The 20405-nt window shown below is 51.3% G+C and overlaps 1 protein-coding gene across 1 annotated transcript in view; it reads right to left on the reverse strand.

Moving 5' to 3' along the window:
* Positions 1-1251: 1251 nt before the first annotated feature.
* The window catches only part of STX8 (syntaxin 8), a 119729-nt gene continuing 100575 nt past the window's right edge, over positions 1252-20405 (reverse strand). Inside the window, exon 8 of the mRNA XM_062010794.1 lies at positions 1252-1987. Coding sequence (XP_061866778.1) covers positions 1920-1987 — 68 coding nt within the window. The 3' untranslated portion in view covers positions 1252-1919. The remainder of the gene's footprint in view (positions 1988-20405) is intronic.

The following is a 20405-nucleotide window of genomic DNA, read 5'->3' on the forward strand; positions in this document are numbered from 1 at the left end:
TGTCAGTGCTGGGCCCCTCACTCACTGCCACAGGGACACTGAGGGGCTGCAGCTCCAGGGCTGTGCTCAGTGCTGGGCCCCTCACTCACTGCCACAGGGACACTGAGGGGCTGCAGCTCCAGGGCTGTGCTCGATGCTGGGCCCCTCACTCACTGCCACAGGGACACTGAGGGGCTGCAGCTGCAGGGCTGTGTCAGTGCTGGGCCCCTCACTCACTGCCACAGGGACACTGAGGGGCTGCAGCTCCAGGGCTGTGTCAGTGCTGGGCCCCTCACTCACTGCCACAGGGACACTGAGGGGCTGCAGCGTGGCCAGAGCCGGGCACAGAGCTGGGGAAGGGGCTGGAGCACAAGGGGCTGGGGAGGGGCTGAGGGAATGGGGGTGTTGAGCCTGGAGGAGGCTGAGGGGAGACAGGAGCCCTCTGTGACACTCCCTGACAGGAGGCTGCAGGGAGCTGGGGGTCAGGCTCTGCTCCCAAGTAATGAGGGACAGGACAAGAGGAAACAGCCTCAAGCTGCCCCATGAGTGGGTTAGACTGGAGATTAGGAAAAGCTTCTCCACTGAGAGGGTTGTTAAACACAGGCACATTGCTGCTCATGCTTAACTTGCTGCCCACCAGCACTGCCAGGTCTCTCTCCTGGAGCTGCTCTCCAGCAGGTCACCCCCAGCCTGTGCTGGTGATGGGGTTGTTCCTTCCCAGCTGCAGGACTCTGCACTTGCCCTCAGGAGGTTCCTCTCTGCCCAACTCTGCCTGTCCAGATCTTGCTGTAAACCTTGCACTGGGCTCTGTAGATCCCCTAACAAAGGAGCCAGGGCCCTGAGGGGGAAAACAGCTTCATGTGACTGAAGAGAGGATGCAGCCCCAGGACACTCTGGTGTCCCACGTCCCAGATGTGTCACCACCCAGGATGGAAGGTTGGAAGAGCAGAGCTGCTGGGTTTTGGCCTGAGCAGGCAGGTTGGGGTGGTTGTCACCACCCAGGATGGAAGGTGACATGGCAGGAGAGGGAAACGAGAGCCAAGAGCTGGTAGAGAGCTGTGAAAGGAGCCAGTCCAGCCCCACTAGTGAGGACCTGCCCCAGCTGTCAAGGCTGATGGATCTGCTGGGAAATGTATGTCATGGCAGACACAAAGTCTGACAGGAATTGTTTTTTCCCATCTCCAAACCAGCTCTCAGGAAATGGAAGCACTGGAGGAACCATTCCCACACAGCACAGGATGGTAAGGAACAGTAAAAGCCCAGGCAGGTACATTGTATATAAATGGATCAGCTTTTATTCAACAGTTATTGCTTGCTCTATCAATTCTGAAACCAACCTGGCAGGTATCACAAAATAACTGGTTGTGTTGGCCAGAAGCAAACACCCAATACTCCCTTTTCATTAGTTTTGACACAGGTGATTCCTCCTCATGGTTTTAACAGCGTGCAGAAGGTTACAAAGGAAAGAGGCAAGACCTTGAGGGTGGGCATTAGTAAAGGAATGCCAAAGCACCTCCTGCAGTCAGCCTGGCAGAGCATGGAGAGGCCACAGAGAGAGCACACGTGCCTCGTGGGCAAAGCTTCCCACTCCAGACCCGTTGCTTGCTACTTGGAGGAGACACCACTGATCCCTGTCCCCAGGGGCTGGGGTCCTGCACATCGCTGCAGGGCTCTGTGAGGCTCACTGCCCGTCCTGCCAGCACCCAGCTGCAAAGCACTTTCAGTCTGAAGGGAGGGAGCATCCCCAGCAGAGCCAGCTGCAGCCTCCCCACCGCAGCCCGAGCCGGGAGGACAGTCCTGTCCAAAGCTGACCCTGCTGTGTGCTGCAGGGTGAAGTGGGGGCTGTTGGGCACAGCTTTGCTGTCCCACAGCTGAGTCCATGGAGGTGACAGGAGGTGTGTGCACCGAGGGCTCCGTGGGCAGCTCCGCCGGGCGCTGCGCTAGTGCGTGGGCCAGAGCGCGACCACGGCGATGGCAACCAGCAGCAGCACGATCACCACCAGCATGCCTGCAAGAGATAAAACCACGTTAGAGCTGCTGCCTTCACCTTTTAGTCTGTCTGGGGGACTGCTTTTTCCCCCTGCTCACCCCCTTGCAAGCCCTTCCCCAGATCCCACAGCCTGAGCATCACGTTGGTGGCGCAGGGCCCTGCTCCTCCTGACCCTGATGGTGAACTCTTGTCTTAACAGGGCCTACAGGGTATCTTCTACTTAAACATCTGCCTTGCAAAGATTAAGGGATATGTTTAACTCACAGCAAGGCCAGTTAAGCTTGTCTAGAATCCCTCTGTACCATCCCAGGGGGTGTGAAGGATTATCCAGAAGGAAATCCAAATGGCATCAGGAAATTGTTTCCAGCCAAACGACTCCTGCTTTCAGACACAACTGCTCACAAACACAGGCCTTTGGTGGATGCACCTGGCTGGGGGAAACACCATCACCCAGCCCTGCAGGTGGTTGTGTCCTGCCCCAAAGCCCTGCCCCTTGCTCTGCCCAAGTCAGTGACTAATGTGACCACGAGCTGTGTTTTACTTTGGGCACATGGTGCTGCTCCAAAGGATAAAAACCAGGAGTTAGGGATCCTTGTAAAGCTTGATGCAGGAAAGCAGATGCAAAGCAGATTCTCTCTCTCTCTGCAATGGCAGGAGTGACAGGGCTGTCAGGTGCCTGCCAGACAAACATTCTCCTTTGCTCTCTCCTTTCTGAGGGGAAACTCCTTTTCCTCAGGAGGAACAACACACACACACGCTTTGACTGCAAACAGACCAAATCCCTGCAGCCCCCCATCGCCTCTCTCTGCACGCCTGGACTCCTTGGGCACTGCCTCAGGCACTGGCATCACACACAGCCATCCCTCAGCCTTAAACCATCTTTTAATCAAGAGCCTTTGGGGTTTGTTTAGTATCTGCTCTGTGCTGTTCCCCTGCCTGGGCTGTGTGAACATGTGAAGGCTCCAAGAGTGGAAAAAATGTCCCTTAGCTTGGGCTGCTCACAGATGACTGTTACTCAACCACTTACAATATTTACAAGTCCAGCTCATGGCAATTAAAAAAGGATGTATTAAAATAAACTCCTCTTTCCAAGCTGGAAAAGGATATTAGACATTGCTTTTTGTAAACAGTGTCATGTTTTCTGTGCAGAAACTCTCTCTCTGCCAGGGGTCCAGGAGCCCTTTTCTTTTTTTTCCAGGGAAATAAGAGTTGCCACCAACTATTTTTTTCTCTCCTGAGCTCAGCTGAGAGGGTTTGTTATCTGTGGTGACTGCAGCAGCAGCCCAGCACACCTCAGGTCTCAGATGTGGAGGGACAGCCCCTGTCAGGAAGGCAGCAGCTCCAGAGCCGTGGGGATGAGCCCTTTGGCAGGGACACTGTGCTGTAGCTGAGTGGTTTACACCTACTGCATCCCTAGGGGGAGGGTGATTTGGGGGGATTTTGTTTAGAGGACACTGAATTTCAGGCTGCATTGGGATGAAACTGCCCATTAATGACATGAAACTAATCATATGGAGTGAACATGGAGTGAAAACGCATCTGTCTGTCCTGCTGCTCTCTTTGCCCCCACAGTGAGGGCTTGGGCTGGTTCTTCTGCTCCATGTTGCCTTTTTGGCTACCACCTGCTGTGCTTGCACTGGCCCCACGGGCATGAGGCAGCTGGGGTCTGTGCCAGGCACTCAGGACATGGCTCTGTCCCAGCAGCACAGGAGAAGGGCTCAGGCAGCATCCCAGAGGTGCTCACTGAACCCCAGAGTCACAGAACTGTGCTGGAAGGGCCCTGCAGAGCTCATCCAGCCCCAGCCCCTGCTACAGCAGGTTCCCTCCATCAGGGGCACAGGAACGTGTCCAGCTGGGGTTGGAAACCTCCTGAGAAGGAGCCTCCACACCCTCCCTGGGCAGCCTGGGCCAGGGCTCCCTCACCTCAGCACCAAAGGACTTGCTCCTCCTGTGCCACTGGAGCTTTGTGTGCTCCAGACTGTGCCTGTGACCCCTTGTCCTGGCACTGGCCACCACACAACAAACACTGGCCCCATCCTCTCCACACCCACCCTTGAGGGATTGATCATCAGTAATAAGGTCAAAGGGCCAGGCTCCAGCAGAGCCTCAGCCCAGGTCAGTGCCCACCAGCATGTCTGACCCAGCTGGATCTGGGGCAATTTGCTCTGACTCCCCAGAATGAGTGGGAGAGGGAGATTGTTGGGTTTCCAACCTCAGCCAAGGGCTCAGGATCATCCATCAACACAAACTGTCAGGTTAATCCATCAGGAGCACAGCCTATACTTCTACCCTCTGTCCAGCCTCACACTATTTCTATATTCATACACACTCTGTAAGTCTTCAACGAAGCCAAATGAAAATCACTTGCTTAAACTGGGAAGAAAGAAGATTTGATAACGCTGTTGCACTCAGGTTCTCTGTTACATTTCCCACTGGAAGGAAAAGTTTTAGAGGGTGCAAATCCTTAGCACAGTTTCAGTGTAACAGTTTCTTGACTTCAGCAATTAAGAGACCACTGAAACCAGTTGCTTAGAAAACACGGGTGTATGTAATGATACAAAGTGGGGTTAATGGGGTGTAACTGTCCTTTGGCAGCTCCCAAGAAAAACTGCACATAAACTCAGAATTATCACACAGCAGGAGCAGGGGAATGGGGGGAAATGATAAAGTATTGCTGATGGGAAACAGTGGAATGACTTGGGAACTTCAGAGGGCGTTCAGAGCAACAAGAGCTTGACCCTCACTGCCACAGGGACACTGAGGGGCTGCAGCTCCAGGGCTGTGTCAGTGCTGGGCCCCTCACTCACTGCCACAGGGACACTGAGGGGCTGCAGCTCCAGGGCTGTGTCAGTGCTGGGCCCCTCACTCCCTGCCACAGGGACACTGAGGGGCTGCAGCGTGGCCAGAGCCGGGCACAGAGCTGGGGAAGGGGCTGGAGCACAAGGGGCTGGGGAGGGGCTGAGGGAATGGGGGTGTTGAGCCTGGAGAAGAGGAGCCTGAGGGGAGACAGGAGCCCTCTCTGCAGCTCCCTGACAGGAGGTTTTGGTGAGGTGGGGGTTTGTCTCTGCTACCGAGTGACAGGACAAGAGGAAAGGGGCTGGAGTTGCCCCAGGGGAGGTTGAGGCTGGAGTTGAGGCAGAACTGTTTCCCTGAGAGGGGTGTCAGCCCCTGTGCCAGGCTGCCCAGGGAGCTGGGGCAGTGCCCAGCCCTGGAGGGATCCCAAAGCCCTGGAGCAGAGGTGCTGAGGGGTCAGTGCTGGGCTGGGCAGGGTGAGGGCAGGGCTGGGACTGCAGCAGCTTCAAGGGCTTTTCCAACTGAAACCATTCTGTGTTTCTGTAAGAGCAGGACAGCAAAACACAACGAGCTCCAGTTTGTTCCTGGGCAGAGGATCCACTGCAGACCTGGGGCAGGTTTTGTTCCCCGTGCAGGGGCCGTGGCTCAGGCCCCAGCTCAGCACAAGCCCCGCGGCCGCCCGCCAGCGCTCGGCCTTATCTGATCCGCACACAGAGGATGGGCCGACATCAGCTGGCAACAGCAAACCCGATTTCAAAGCACCTCCTGCATGATGGAGACCAGATGTTACACACATTTCTTCCCCCTCCTCCCTGGGCCTACAGAACACGGATTAGAAGGATCTGAATCATTTAAACCTGGGTGTTTCGCAGAGGACAGCATGCTCTCCTGCCACAGGCTGTGGGCAGGCCCTGACTGCAGTTAAGCACTCTGGATTGCTCTCACAGCAGTTAAGCACTCTGCATTCCCTGCCTGCTTTGCCTTTTTTTTCCCTTTGCTCAAGTCCCAGGAAATATAAATATTCAACAAGAACTCCTCAAAGAGAAGTTCAAGAATCAAAGCCACGAACAAAGTAAACAGGAGTCAGAGAAGAAACAATAAACGATGGCGGTGCGAAAGAGGGCCCTGCCAGGAACACGGGGTGGAAACGTGCCCTGCTCAGGCACGGGGCAGCCAGGGAGCAGCTCAGAAAGGCAGCTTGGAGAAAGTGCCCCAGTCCTGGAGCCCCATCTGGTAATGAGGCTGTAAGATATTCTGTAAGCTGTGTGGGAGTGGGATCTGCCTGAGGGCAGGAAGGGTCTGCAGAGGGCTCTGGCCAGGCTGGAGCCATGGGCTGAGGGTAGTGGGGTGAGGTTTAACAAGGACAAGTGCTGGGTCCTGCGTTTGGACCACCCCAAGCCCAGGCAGCTCCAGGCTGGGGCAGAGGGGCTGGAAACTGCTGCAGGGAAAGGGCCTGGGGGGTTGGTGCCAGCGGCTGAACAGGAGCCAGCAGCGTGCCCAGGGGGGCAAGAAGCAAAGGGCATCCTGGCTGGGATCAGCAGTGGGGTGGCAGCAGGAGCAGGGCAGGGACTGTCCCCTGTGCTGGGCCCTGGGGAGGCTGCAGCTCCAGGGCTGTGTTCAGCTGTGAGACCAGAGGATCTGGGGTTTACAGCCCCTCCTGGCCAGCCCTTGTCCAAGTTCCAAATCTGTTCCCTCTGCCCAGGTTTTACCAGCTGTGAGGGTCACTGGTTTGGGGCTCCCCATGGAGACTGTTACCACTGCAGCCCACGTACTCCCACCCAAACACCTGCCCTGCTTGGCTTTGCACAGAAATGCAAAGAACTCCTCCAGGTCTGAACCTACCTGAAGAGCTCTGGGTGTCTATAAAGGGATTCTGCACCCCCAGTTTCCCCCAGCATCCAGAGGGTTAATGATCTGTGGCCATAGACCACATGGCTGAGGACTCCTGTTCCCTGGAGCCCACTCAGGCAGGCAGTGCCTGCCCCTGCAGTGGGACTGCACAGCTCCAGGGTGGAAGTTCTTAGTGGAAGGAAGAGCCCAGTCGAAGCCAGTGCTCTCTGGTGCACTGCCAGCCCTCCTCAGCAATGACAAACAGCAGTCACACAGATGACAAGTCCAACAAATCCTTTCATTTCCCTCTCTTCATCCCAACCTTTTCTGTTTTCCCATCACAGAGACCTCAGACATGAGACAGAGCCACAGCACAGTGAGCACTGAGCAAACTCAAGCACATCCCTGCCCTTGAGAGCATCCCCCTCCTCTCCTGCATCCCTCTCCTCTACACCATCCTCCTCCTCTCCCATGCATCCCCCTCTTCTACACCATCCTCCTCCTCTCCTGTGCATCCTCTTCCTCTCCTGCATCCCTCTCATCTTCTGCATCTCTCTCATGCATCCCTCTCCTATGTCCTTCTCCTCTCTTCTGTCTCTCTCCTGCATCCTCTTCTCCTGTATCCCTTTCCTCTCCTCCATCCTCCTTCTCTTCTCCTGCATCCCTCTCCTCCTCCATCCCCTCTTCCATGTGGAGTCCTCACCACAACCCCTGCAGGTGTGCGACAGCTCACACCACGTTGCTGAGCTATGAGAGGACAGGGGGTAGCTGACATATCTCGTTTGGAACCATGCAGGCACAGAGAGCTCTCTACTACACCAGCCTACTTGCCTCCAGTAACCATTGGGATCCCCAGTAACGCTGCTGAGCTGGTTTCCCTGGAGCAGAGCAGATCCCTACTGCCAGCCAGCAGCTGCCTTTGTGTTTAATCATCTAGACTTTCCAATTCCTTCTGCTGACTGTTCAGGTGGAGGCAGCTGAGACCCAATGAGCTGCTGTTTCCTTTAGAGCATTGTCAATTCCTGATGCTAATGAGGGCTGAGATCTCTGCTGGCTGATGGAGAGAGGAGCCCTCACAGCACCCACATAAAGTGGCCAATTGTTGCCTGTCAGTTGGGTGCTCATGCCAGCTTCCTGACAAGGCAATATTTACTGTGAAATATCCACTTATTGTGCTGAATATAACTCCTGGGAATCTGAGTGTGTTTAGGATCTGGCAGAGGTTCAAATGCCTTTGAACAGGCAGCCAGGAACTCGTCATAAACACATCGTGTTTTGAGAAGTCCCTCTTGAATAAGTGTCCAAATATTTCTGATCTGCTCCTATCAGACTATTGATTTGCCATTAAAACTGCTCCACAACCAGGGAGCACTGACCATTGAGACTGACTGTTGCATCAGTTGGAGCACACAGGTCCCTGCTCGGTGTCTGTGTCTCACGTTACAGCTTCCCATGGGGAAGCCCCTTCATGGGAGACAGTCACATCATCCTCTGTGGGGGCCTGGGCTATAACGAATGGTATGGAGTCAGGAAGAAATGAAGAAAGTCTGCAGTTTGTCTTTGAATTGCCTTCTACAGCAAAAAAGCACAGAAAGGAATGTCTATGTGATAGCTTGAGCAAGGGGAAAACTGAAACAGCAGATTGTAACAGAAACAAAGTCAAAGGAAGAAGATAGGACAGGACATTAAACTAAGCATTGTTAGAAGACTGAATATAGCATTCAATTTAGCATCGTGTGGTTGATTGTACTTGACTAATAAATTATAACATATGTCACTAACAATAATATAAAGTTAACTCAATGTAAGGTAAGCATAACCATAGTGTGAGAGAAAACTACCTGAAGGCCAAACAGATGGGGTGATGTTTCAGACACAATAGGGCTGATGTTTTATGCACAATAAGGATGGTGTTTTTACACAGTGAGGTTGGTGTTTAAGTTGCTACAAAAATGAAACTTTGAGGCCTTATGCATAGGGTGTGATGCTCAGTATTAACTATTTGCCATGAACTGTAGCACGTTACAGCATTTGGAAAAGGTATAGAAGTGATGATGTGACAATAAATTGGAGCTGATGCACATCAGCTTGGTGTCTGGTCACTCCTGTTTCACGCAACAAAGAAGAAGCACAAAGAAAAAGGAACCCTGCAATTCTCAGATCACAGAATCATTTTGGTTGGAAAAGCCCTTGAAGCTGCTGCAGTCCCAGCCCTGCCCTCACCCTGCCCAGCCCAGCACTGACCCACAGCCCTCAGCACCTCAGCCCCAGGGCTTTGGGACCCCTGCAGGGCTGGGCACTCCCCCAGCTCCCTGGGCAGCCTGGCACAGGGCTCACACCCCTCTCAGGGAAACAGTTCTGCCTCAGCTCCAGCCTCAACCTCCCCTGGGACAACTTGAGGCTGTTTCCTCTTGTCCTGTCACTTGTTACCTCGGAGCAGAGACCGACCCCCAGCTCCCTGCAGCCTCCTGTCCTGTCTGCCCTCAGCCTCCTCTTCCCCAGGCTCAACACCCCCATTCCCTCAGCCTCTCCCCAGCCCCTTGTGCTCCAGCCCCTTCCCCAGCTCTGTGCCCGGCTCTGGCCACGCTGCAGCCCCTCAGTGTCCCTGTGGCAGTGAGTGAGGGGCCCAGCACTGACACAGCCCTGGAGCTGCAGCCTCCCCAGCGCCCAGCACATGGTCATCTCCTGTTCCACTAACAAGATCTTGGTTTCATTGTTATGAATGCACATGGGCAAGGTATATATATTCCAGGGACTGAGATTCCCTTGTTTAATGGTACAGGCAGTGCCAGCAATCCTGCTGTTCCTCTCTTTCAGCCCCGTGGCAGCCTGGCACTCCTGCATACAAGGTGCCTGAACTTGATGTTGCTTCCTAGGGATGCCCAGCCTCCCTGTGCTGGGGCAAGCAGGTCATCATCAACATTCCACAACCACAACTCACTTCAAGGATGATGCCTACACTCACCCCAGAACAGCCCCATCACTGAAGGTAAGGACACAAAAGGCGTAGGTAGTGATCAACACACCCAGGGCTTCACAAGCCGCCTTCTACGTCTCCAGTGGCAATGCTGATCTGTCCTTCTGCCTTGGAGGCAGCTCCCAGGTGAATGTCAGGTTGACTCTGCTACAATTTGTTCAACCCCACACCATCAGTAAGGGCACAAGACACCCACAAGATACTTGCTGTCGCCTTTCTGAGCATCAGTCCAGCTTGGGTTGCCACTGGAAACATCCAGGCACTGGGAGAACATCTTAAATCACAGAGTCACAGACTGGTGGGGGTGGGAAGGGCCCTGCAGAGCTCATCCAGCTCAAGCCCCTGCTAAAGCAGGTTCCCCTCCATCAGGGGCACAGGAACGTGTCCAGCTGGGGTTGGAAACCTCCTGAGCAGGAGCCTCCACACCCTCCCTGGGCAGCCTGGGCCAGGGCTCCCTCACCTCAGCACCAAAGGAGCTTCTCCTCCTGTGCCACCGGAGCTTTGTGTGCTCCAGCCTGTGCCTGTGACCCCTTGTCCTGGCACTGGCCACCACACAACAAACACTGGCCCCATCCTCTCCACACCCACCCTTTAGGGATTGATCAGCATTGATAAGGGCCCCTCTCAGCCTTCTCAAGGCTGAACAGCCCCAGGGATCACTTTCAACACACACTGGGAAGCTCCATGAAAGCAAGTGCAGAGGGAATCTGCCTGTGACTGCTGAGGTCTGGACTCGATGAGCAAAGAAATCTCTTCCAGCTCCTGCTGCTATAATTAGTGCTCAGAGTACTGGATGGCCATTATAAATAGGGTAAGTAAATAGCAGCAGATGTGAAGGGGTGATGCCTGTTTCTCACAGGGTGCACAGTCACAAGTGCTCTATCAGGCTGGATGGAGGGTGCTCTGGCAGCAGGGCAGGCCCTCCAGCCAGGGAGCAGCCACAGCCTCTGGGACATGGCCCCAACCAACACCATCCCCATCCATCATCCCCAGCCCTGTGGCTGCTGCAGACCTGGAGATGTGGGCAGAGGCTGTCCTTGGTTTGTGGGCTCAGCGCTCCTTCGGAACACGGCGCGTGTTCAGCAGGCAGCAGAGCAGAGCCATGCTGCTGGCTGCTGGCTGCTTTCTGATGGAGCAGAAAACACTGATTTCAGCCCATTAAAAAAGAATTCTGAGGCATGTGTGTCTGTGTGTGTCCAAGTCATCTGCCCTGACTTCAAAAGCCGCACTGTTACGTCCAAGTCTGCTTCAAGAGCTTGCAGCTGGCAGATCCCACCCAAAAACAAGCCTCCCAGTGCTGGCTGCCTACAGAGCCCTCAGCCTACCTCTGCACCTCTGTGGCAGTGCTCCTGGGAACAGGACTTTTCCTTGGGGTTTTCCCTGTCTTTTCCTCTGCTTTGGGATGTGTCATGCTGAAGGTTCAGCTCCAGTGTCTTTTATGGATGATAAAACCCTAATAACTAGCACGCTATGGCTGTCAAGAGCCTGCTCCAGCGTTACGTTATCTGGAAAAAGCAGCTTGTTTGATGCCAAGGAAGTTTTATATTCCCACAGAACTGTCTATCCACAAGTTTATGAATAAGTCTGCTTTTATAAGTGACACAGAGAGCTACCTTATAAACACTTCATAGTTGTTTTATAGGGTAGGAGAGAAGCAAGGGAAAGACGGGAGTTTCAAGGGGAGGCTGTGCAGTCATGGCTGCTTTCTTTAAGGCCTTCTTTTCAATGTCACCACCCCAAACTTTAGCTGCTTTTTTCAGGGAGTTAATTTGAAGCCTGTGTTGCCAGATATATGGCAGAAGCCCCTCCCAAATCTGATCAACCCCCTGATTTTCAAGGCAGCAGAGAACCAGCTTGGAAGGCTGGCTCTGAATCTGATGCACATACCTAAAGCACTAGAGTTTAACGTGGCAAACACCTGAAGAAATCCATCTTGCTGTCCTTTATGTCCCCTAAAACCAGCCAAACACTTTCTCCCCCAAAAGCTATAAAAAACCCCCCATATAATCTTTCCCTCTAACACCCTCCTCGTTTCGAGGGAGACCGGGGTGGGGAGGGATCCAATTTGTATTGCATTAAGAACCACTTCAGCATAAATCCCACACTATTAAGCTGACTTGTGTGTAAATACACTCCCTGGTTCCTACACCTGCAGCACTGAAACCCTCTCTCCAGAGGTTTGCTCTTTATTAGCTTTGTGACAGCCAAACCTTTGCCTTGGGCGATAGGTCTGTGGCAGACGCTGCGCTCGCACATCATCCCCTGCCCCAGCACGGACCTTATTGCTTTTGACCTCCCTTTTCAACTGCTCTGACTTGAGGAATTCGACGCCTGTGCTTGCACCTCTCAACTCTTGACATCAAAATCGTTGGCAATTCACAGAGAAATCAAGAACAGGCTGTGTGAGCAGTTATTAAAGGCTCCAAAAGGCCCATGTGTTTCCTTGGGTTTAAAGGAGGGGAGGGAAAAAACCCCTGGAAAGGATACTCGTTATAAAAGCTGAACTCTTTGGAAACAACAACTCTTGCATTATTCATTCCTTATTTGGAAGAAAGAAAAACTTTGAGTTGTTCCTGGGGAAGAGTTCTGCCACATTTGGAGACACTCACGCAGTGCCAGATCAACCTGAAGGAGCGACTGATGCGAGTGGGAGGGACGGACTTTGTTATTCTGCATTAACTCCTCGGTCAGCGTCGCTTCACGTCTGAAAAAAATGTGTTTTTGTGGGTTTGTATCCTGTCAGGTTGGACTCTGCTTCACTCTGGGGCACACAGATGAGGTTGTTGTTAACACATGCCTTTGATTGGGGCACAGAGATCCCTTCCACTGCTGACAGCGAGGCCTGTTGGCAAATAAAGTGTGGCTAAATAACAGCAAGAGAAAAACCACCATGATGGGAAAACATCAGGTTCAGCCCCAGAAGCAGTGTGGGGTGAGTTTCCATCCAACACACTTGGTGCCTCAGCCACTGGATAACCCCCAGCACTTCAGGTCCCAAACCATGCAAGTGAGGAAACGTTTCTCTCCGTCCATTATGCCTGGTAGTACATTGAACTGCTCCCAAGCACAAAGGAATCCCATCTTGATCCACAACAAGAGAGGCTGCACAGACCCAGCCCTGAGAGACACAGCAGATAGAGCAGCATCTCCAGTCCCTGCTCACATCTCAACAGCTCCAAGTCTCAGCCGCTCTGTGTGACAGCAACCTCCTCCCTTCAGCCTCTATGTATGTTTGGCCCCTTGTTACAGGACACTGAGGGGCTGCAGCGTGGCCAGAGCCGGGCACAGAGCTGGGGAAGGGGCTGGAGCACAAGGGGCTGGGGAGGGGCTGAGGGAATGGGGGTGTTGAGCCTGGAGAAGAGGAGGCTGAGGGCAGACAGGAGCCCTCTCTGACACTCCCTGACAGGAGGCTGCAGGGAGCTGGGGGTCGGGCTCTGCTCACAGGTAACAAGATACAGGACAAGAGGAACTGGGCCCAAGTTGTCCCAGGGGAGGTTGAGGCTGGAGCTGAGGCAGAACTGTTTCCCTGAGAGGGGTGTGAGCCCTGTGCCAGGCTGCCCAGGGAGCTGGGGCAGTGCCCAGCCCTGGATGGATCCCAAAGCTGTGGAGCTGAGGTGCTGAGGCTGTGGGTCAGTGCTGGGCTGGGCAGGGTGAGGGCAGGGCTGGGACTGCAGCAGCTTCAAGGGCTTTGCCAACTGAAATGACTCTATGTATGCAAGTGTACATAGTTCATTATCCTCCTGCATTGACCTGAGGACCAGACTAGAAGAAGGGCAATTGAAAGACAGGGAGGTTTCCCAAGAATATATATATATATATAAATAACTCTGCCTCCTGAGGCACTGTAAGTGAAGCTTGGTGGCTTCAGCATTTGTTTGGATTTGAAGATAAGAGCACAGCAAGAACTGAACTGTCACAAGTTTTAACTTTCAGAGAAGTCTGTAGCAAAGGGAACACATTAGGCTAAATTTGGATCTACTTTAAATAGCAGGAGGTACTTGACAGAGGACAGCCTGGGAGAAATGGTTCCATGTACCTTTGGGATAGCTACTGAACCAAAGAGCTCTAAAGCAGGGTACATGTGCACCTGAATAATACCTCTCTGCAACCATTTGCTGGCCTCATCATTGTACAAAGAGCAGATGTAAGAGGCAGCAGCTTACCCAAGCTACTTCCCAGCCCAAAAACCCCAGCATTAGCTGCCCTCTGTGTTCTCACTGGTATCCCAAAGAAAAGATCAGATGTATTTAACGAGCAATAACAACTTTGCAGCGATTGCTCTCTCGCTTTGCTCACAATGCTGAAGGAAGGCTAAAAGCAAGCCCCTGCAGAGCACAAGCTGTCTGCTGGGGTACCCACGTGGAGGATCTTGCCCCCACACCCTGCCAAAGCTGACAATTTAACACTGTGGGTCTCCCTGAGAGTCACTCTTTGGTGTTCTCCCTCTTCAACTCGCCTCTGCCTGATGCCTTTTCCTGAGGCAGCACCAGGCACAGATGCCCAAGGCTGTGCAGATCCCCCAGCTCCCAGCCAGCCCAAAACTGGAAACATTCTCATGCTTTTTCCTTTTGTTCTCCTACAGTGACTTCACAGACTTCCCTCGCTCGGCCCCACACCACTATTATCGAACTATTTCCAACCCCAAAGGTCATCAGCAGACACTCTTGTTGGATTTTTTTGCATGTGGCTTGTTTTTCTTCTTCCTCCTTTTTTTTTTCAATGAAGTAAGCACACACACTTTCCAATTTTCCCTTCTCCAGACTCTCTAGCATCCTTTCCCTTACATAAGCGACGCCAAGAAACCACATCAGTCAAGCAACGTGCTGCGTTTCTGAACAACTGTGTTACAACTTGGAACGGGACCTGTGAAAGTTTCACAAACCTTCCTGTGCACTAAAGGTTTCCCAGAAGAAAGGAAATGAAACAAATCCAAACAAGGCCACAAAGGTTCTACAAATGTGTGTCTTTCAGAGCAGGTTCACCTCATTGTGAGCCCAGCCAGGACATATGTGTCTGAATTCCTGTCACCTGAACTCTTGAACACATGAACTCCTTTGTTCTGGCATGAGCTTGGCAAAAATAATCAGGAAAAGGTGAGAAAGTGCAGGTTTAAGGGGCCATCCTCAGCTCTGGGCATACCAGAAGTTATCCACTCCCCATCACCAAGGGCAGCGAGCAGTGAGGAACAGAAGCAGCGTTTGGTGCAGACCACAGCTCATGGATTGTGGTGGAGACAACATCTGAGAGCTCAGGAGAGTGAGGAAGAGTCAGGTGAAGCTTTCCTTGCAAGAAGGCAATGACTCAAGCAAATCTAATGGTCACCTATCATCAAGTGGTCCCTCAGCAGCCCAAGTCATAATTCCTCTCTGACACTCCCTGACAGGAGGCTGCAGGGAGCTGGGGGTCGGGCTCTGCTTCCAAGTAACAAGTGACAGGACAAGGGGAAACAGCCTCAAGTTGCCCCAGGGGAGGCTGAGGCTGGAGCTGAGGCAGAACTGTTTCCCTGAGAGGGGTGTGAGCCCCTGTGCCAGGCTGCCCAGGGAGCTGGGGCAGTGCCCAGCCCTGCAGGGATCCCAAAGCCTGAGGTGCTGAGGCTGTGGGTCAGTGCTGGGCTGGGCAGGGTGAGGGCAGGGCTGGCACTGCAGCAGCTTCAAGGGCTTTAACAATCAAAATGATTCTGTGATTCTAAGTCATTGGTGACTAAAGAGACCTCTCACTGTATCAGAAAGATGAAGGTTTACCAGCCTCCAGGAGGAGAGACTCCAACCTGGTGCCAAAGTGGGACAAACCCCAGAGACAAAGCCTGTTGCCTCCTGCAGTGCCCTGACAGCGGCTGCTCCTCTCACACAGCCCCACACACCTCCACAGCTCGTCTGCACCCTCCAGCCCCTGCCCCAGCCAGGGACACAGAAGCTGCAGCTCAGCTGGCAAACTCAGAATGGTTTTCTTGAAAGAAAGGCTCTGCCAGTCAGCAGCACAGCCCAGAGCCAGTACCTGCAGCAAGCAGGGAAAAGGCAGAAGACACGACAGATGATCTCAGCAGGGGACTGTTGTTCCTCCACTACTTTCTCCAGTAAAAACAAATGGGAAAATAAAATAATAAAATGAAAGGCCAGCTCTGCTGTCCTGGTGCAGAAGGGGACATCTGCCCACGTCCATCTGCCACCAGCCTGACACCCCAGGCTTTGTTTTTGGTAGGGTCAGTTTGCTACCATTGTAGCTCCCTGAACCGCCTCACCAGGACACCAGTGCCAGCACAAGGAAAAAGATGGGAACATGGGGAGAGGGAGCAGGTAACCACTAGCTCTGCTCAGATGCATCAGTGAATTGTCCCATTAGGCTCTTAAATCACTTGAGAGAGTATTATCTTTTGCTTCTTCCTTTGTTTTTCACTCAAACAAATGCTGGGATTACTCATTCCCTAGTTAAGATGGATATATCACAGCACCAGAACACTTCCAGAATGCTTAAAGCATCAACAACTACAGTGAAACAACATCAACAGCCATGTGAAAAAAAGAAATAACAATTAAAAAACCACATCAGCTCAGTCAAATGAGTGGAATAAGCTGCAGGAACAAAAGTCCAGTTCTCCTGCTCTAGCTGAACCCGTGAGAGGAACTGCTCCAGCAAGACACTGATCAAGGAGTTACAGCACAAAAACATATCATATAGCATTCATATCAAGTCATTTAAGGTCAGATTAAGTGCTCTTGAAGTCTGCTCCATGTGTCTTCTATTTAATAAGAAAAAAAGTGTCCTGCTTGCAGAGGAATTGTAAGAACTTTTGCAAATGGGATGCTGGCTCCTAAGTCCTTTGGATACTTGACCGCGTGGTCAGGAGGGTTGAGATTTACATACAAATTGCAAAGCTTCTAAATGGCTTCCTCAGAGCGAGAAACGGGGGTGGAAACGAGAGAATATTTAATGATTAGTTCCTTATGGCTCTGACATTCTTGAAGCATATTTCTTGCAGTCCCTGGAACACTCCTGCATTCTTGATTGCAAAATGGCAATAAGTGATTTCCTTTAAAAGCCTTGTCCTTTATTGGAATACTAAAAATACCCCACTAGCCCCACTCTCTCTTTTTCCTGGACCATCAGTCCTGATGTATTCTATTTTGAAGACAGCAATAAACATTTCAGCATGGGCTGCCCAATCCACTTCATAATAGATTTTGCATTTCCACTGGAGCCCCTACTAGCACCATCAATCATCTGTACACAGACTTAAGTATGAGAAAGTCCAGCTCAAAGCAGCCTGGCTTTAGGGGTTTTTGTTTCCTCTTTAAAAATCAAAAATGGGTAGAAATCAGTCAAGAATTAAATGACTGGCAGCTTGAAACATGAAACAACCAGGATGACCCTGTGAAACAGGGCTGTTGGACTCTCAGAGCCACATTGTGCAGCTCCACTTGGTGTAAACCTGCCTGGAAGATGATGGGTGGTGGGGTGCAGCTCCAAAAAGAAGCTGTCTACACATCCATCACATCTGAACAAACATGGGCTTCAAATCTGCAATGCCCTGTCTGTTGCTGATTTTAAAAGCCACAGATGAAGATTAATTACACACTACATCTGAACTGGTTCCATGCACCTAAGATCCCTTTGGTTTTTCCAGTCTACATGGACCCAAAGTTTGAACTGTTCTTCCCTCTGCTCCACTCGTTAAGTCTCTCTCCATCTGCTACAGGCCTTGGAGACCAGCTCAAGGGAATCATGTCAGGTACAGAGTGAGGATGCTCAAGGGAATCATGTCAGGTACAGAGGGAGGATGCTCAAGGGAATCATGTCAGGTACAGAGTGAGGATGCTCAAGGGAATCATGTCAGGTACAGAGGGAGGATGCTCAAGGGAATCATGTCAGGTACAGAGTGAGGATGCTCAAGGGAATCATGTCAGGTACAGAGGGAGGATGCTCAAGGGAATCATGTCAGGTACAGAGTGAGGAGGCTACAACACAGCCACGATTTTATCCTTCATGTTCATTCACTCACGACTTGAGGAGCCTCTCCACTAAAAGCTGTTGTGCAACCACATTCAAGAGCTAATTGCAGCTCAGTGCATGATGCAACCAACTTTCCTCAGCCTTAAACATCAAAGTCTTTGTGTAGCCAAGAGCCAGAAGGGACAGAATTCAGAGCCCCAGCACAGGGTCCACAGTTCAGGCAGTGAGAAGGGATTCCTGAGTATCAATATGTCTGTCAGGCGGTTTGGCTGCACATGGTGACCAATGCAGCACTGACAGCCCCAGCACAGTTCTTTCTTCCCACATTAAGAGATTCTGCTGGGAAAATTGCCCCCACCAAACGAATCTGCTGGTCACATCATAACTCTGTGACAGCAACTGTCCTCCAGTCACTTCACAAACTACATGCAGCTCAGCAGCCACAGCTGGTGCCCATGTACTGGATGAAATGCCAGCTGCAGTTTTCAGTTGAACACAAGCCTAATAAAGCTGGGAGATGCCTACTTTTGAAGTCCCAGAGAGCAGTGAACTTAACTTTGCTGGTAAACTAGGTTTTGATCATGCTTGTGGCCAGATAGACTCATGAGCTGCCTACTGCTGTCACACAGATGGCAAGCTCTCTGCTTATGGTTAGCAACAGGCTTTGCTTAGCATCAGCTTCTCTTTCTTGCATAAATCACACTCCACTGAGCCCTTCCCCACTTGCAGTGGGTCTCAGACAGGAGCATCTGCCTGAGGAAATGGCACTTCTTTTTACTTGCCTCATTCCATGAATTTCATCTGGGTGAATCTAGTACCAACAGTAAGATCTGGTGACTGCAGAAAGAAGACGTCACAGCGATGACAGAGTCATAAAGCACAAATCCATCAGGCTCAAGGGACCACAGCAGGTTCCAGCACAACTTACTGCTCCAAGCAGGGTTAAGTTAGAGAGCTGGACTTGATGATCCTTATGGGTTCACTCCAACTGGAGATATTCTTTGAATCTGTGATTCTAAGACCAGACTCTGACCAGGTTGCTCAGGGATTATCAACATGACTCTTGAAAGCCTTTAAGGACAGGCAGCCATTTGAGGTGCACACACGCTGGATTCTTCCCAGATGAACCCAAAGCAGCAGATCTGCTCCTTTTCCCACACAGGCAGTGCTGGTCTGAGGAAGACACTTGCTAAACCCACTGAAACTGCTCCAAGAAGAACAGTACAGTATGAACAATCCATAAAGGGACTGCTGAAGTGGGCAAATGCTTATCATCTCAAACACAACGCTGAGGAAAAGAAAAAAAGCCTTTATGTGCTTCAGTCTGGCTCCTTTAACACTTTGGAAGATCCTTAGATGAGACTTCCTTGATTTACAAGTCCATACCAATTTGGACAAGTGAAGTGCTTCACCCTGGTTTCTGCAGAAGGGAATCAGCCTGCTCCTAAAATTCTTGACACAGATACAGCTGTTTTTTTGTTGAGAACAGTGTTTTCACAACTCAAAGAACAATCCTTCTTTTAGAAACTTGCTCAACCTCTGGCAATCCAACCTAATCAGCATACAAAACTGCAGAAACCAGCAACCAAATCCTTATTAATACCATTTACAGCTGCTAACAACTATAAGAACCTTCTAAAAATGCCAAGGGAAACAGGGTGGGTGAAACAATCCCTCGCAAACAACCGAGCCAATAAATACAGAACTGTGATAAGAAATTGGGTTTGACTTGCATAATCACTCCTTAAAGTTTGCTGGAGAATGGAGTCTGAAGAGCAGGAGGCTGATAAAACACCACAGTTCAGTAGCAATGTGAAAGCTTGATGCCTATGAAGCAGGGAATTGAATCCTCGCTGAATTCTTGAAATCATTTAGATGTTAACAGAAGTTTCTTCTCCAAAAAAAGAAGGCAAGGCATCTCTGAAAGCCCACACACACAGATCTTTGACTCCGAGATGCTGGTGTAGTACACAAAACTATTTTGGTTTTGGAAGGCTGCACTGGCTCATGTGTGAGGGTGGCTATTTTGTTTTATTTGATAACTTCTGGCTTGAACAGAGCCAAACCTGTGCAATTTATGCACGTGAAGCACAAGAGGTCTCCTCTCATTTTGTAGCAAGTAAATAAAAGAGAGGGAGAGAGAAAGAGAGAGAGAGAGAGGATGAGGAGGAGGATAAACCACAGATCATTTCATCTCAGTACCTTCCTAAAACTCAAGAAGTTTATAAGCTCTTCACTCCACCTCTCTCCTTTTGCCTTCCCCACATGACAGCTCCAAGCTGCCACAGCAGCTGCACAGCAAACGTCTTCAAAGGAAATAAAGAGATAATTGCTCTCAGAACAAAGTGCAGGGGGAACCAGGCCGGGGTGACGGGGGCTGAGGGGGCAGCGAGCCCGGGACGTGCCACAGCCACAACCCACCTCTCTGTGCTCCACTCCCTTTTGTTTGCCATGGAGAGAGAGGCAGCAGGAGCAGTGGGAGAAGTGAGGGAGGACGGATGGGAACCTATCTTTGGCTATTTTGCATCACATTGTGCTGTTTGGAGGCCGCTTCCCTTTTGCTGCTCCCTCAGGTTATTACGAGCCACGTATGGGGGTTGAGACGGTGGAAAAAAGAGAAAATATGTGAAATTCAGGGGAAAAAAAAGAAAAGCCTGGGTAAGGAATGCAGCCTGTTATCAAACAACCAGCCAGGATAAAAATACTGGGGAGCAAAAAGAAGTTGCCTGATTTACTAAGTGCCTTTCTTCTCCCCTTAAGAGATTTAACCACAGTTAAATCTACAGAGTTTATTCTCCCTACACTTCCAAGGGGAGGGAAAAAAAAAAACCACTGAAAAAGGGCTATAAATTGTCCTGGATCATTTGTCTGGATCCTGCTCCTGCCTGA

Source organism: Colius striatus, chromosome 18, assembly GCF_028858725.1.
Source record: "Colius striatus isolate bColStr4 chromosome 18, bColStr4.1.hap1, whole genome shotgun sequence".
NCBI classification, from domain to species: Eukaryota; Metazoa; Chordata; class Aves; order Coliiformes; family Coliidae; genus Colius; species Colius striatus.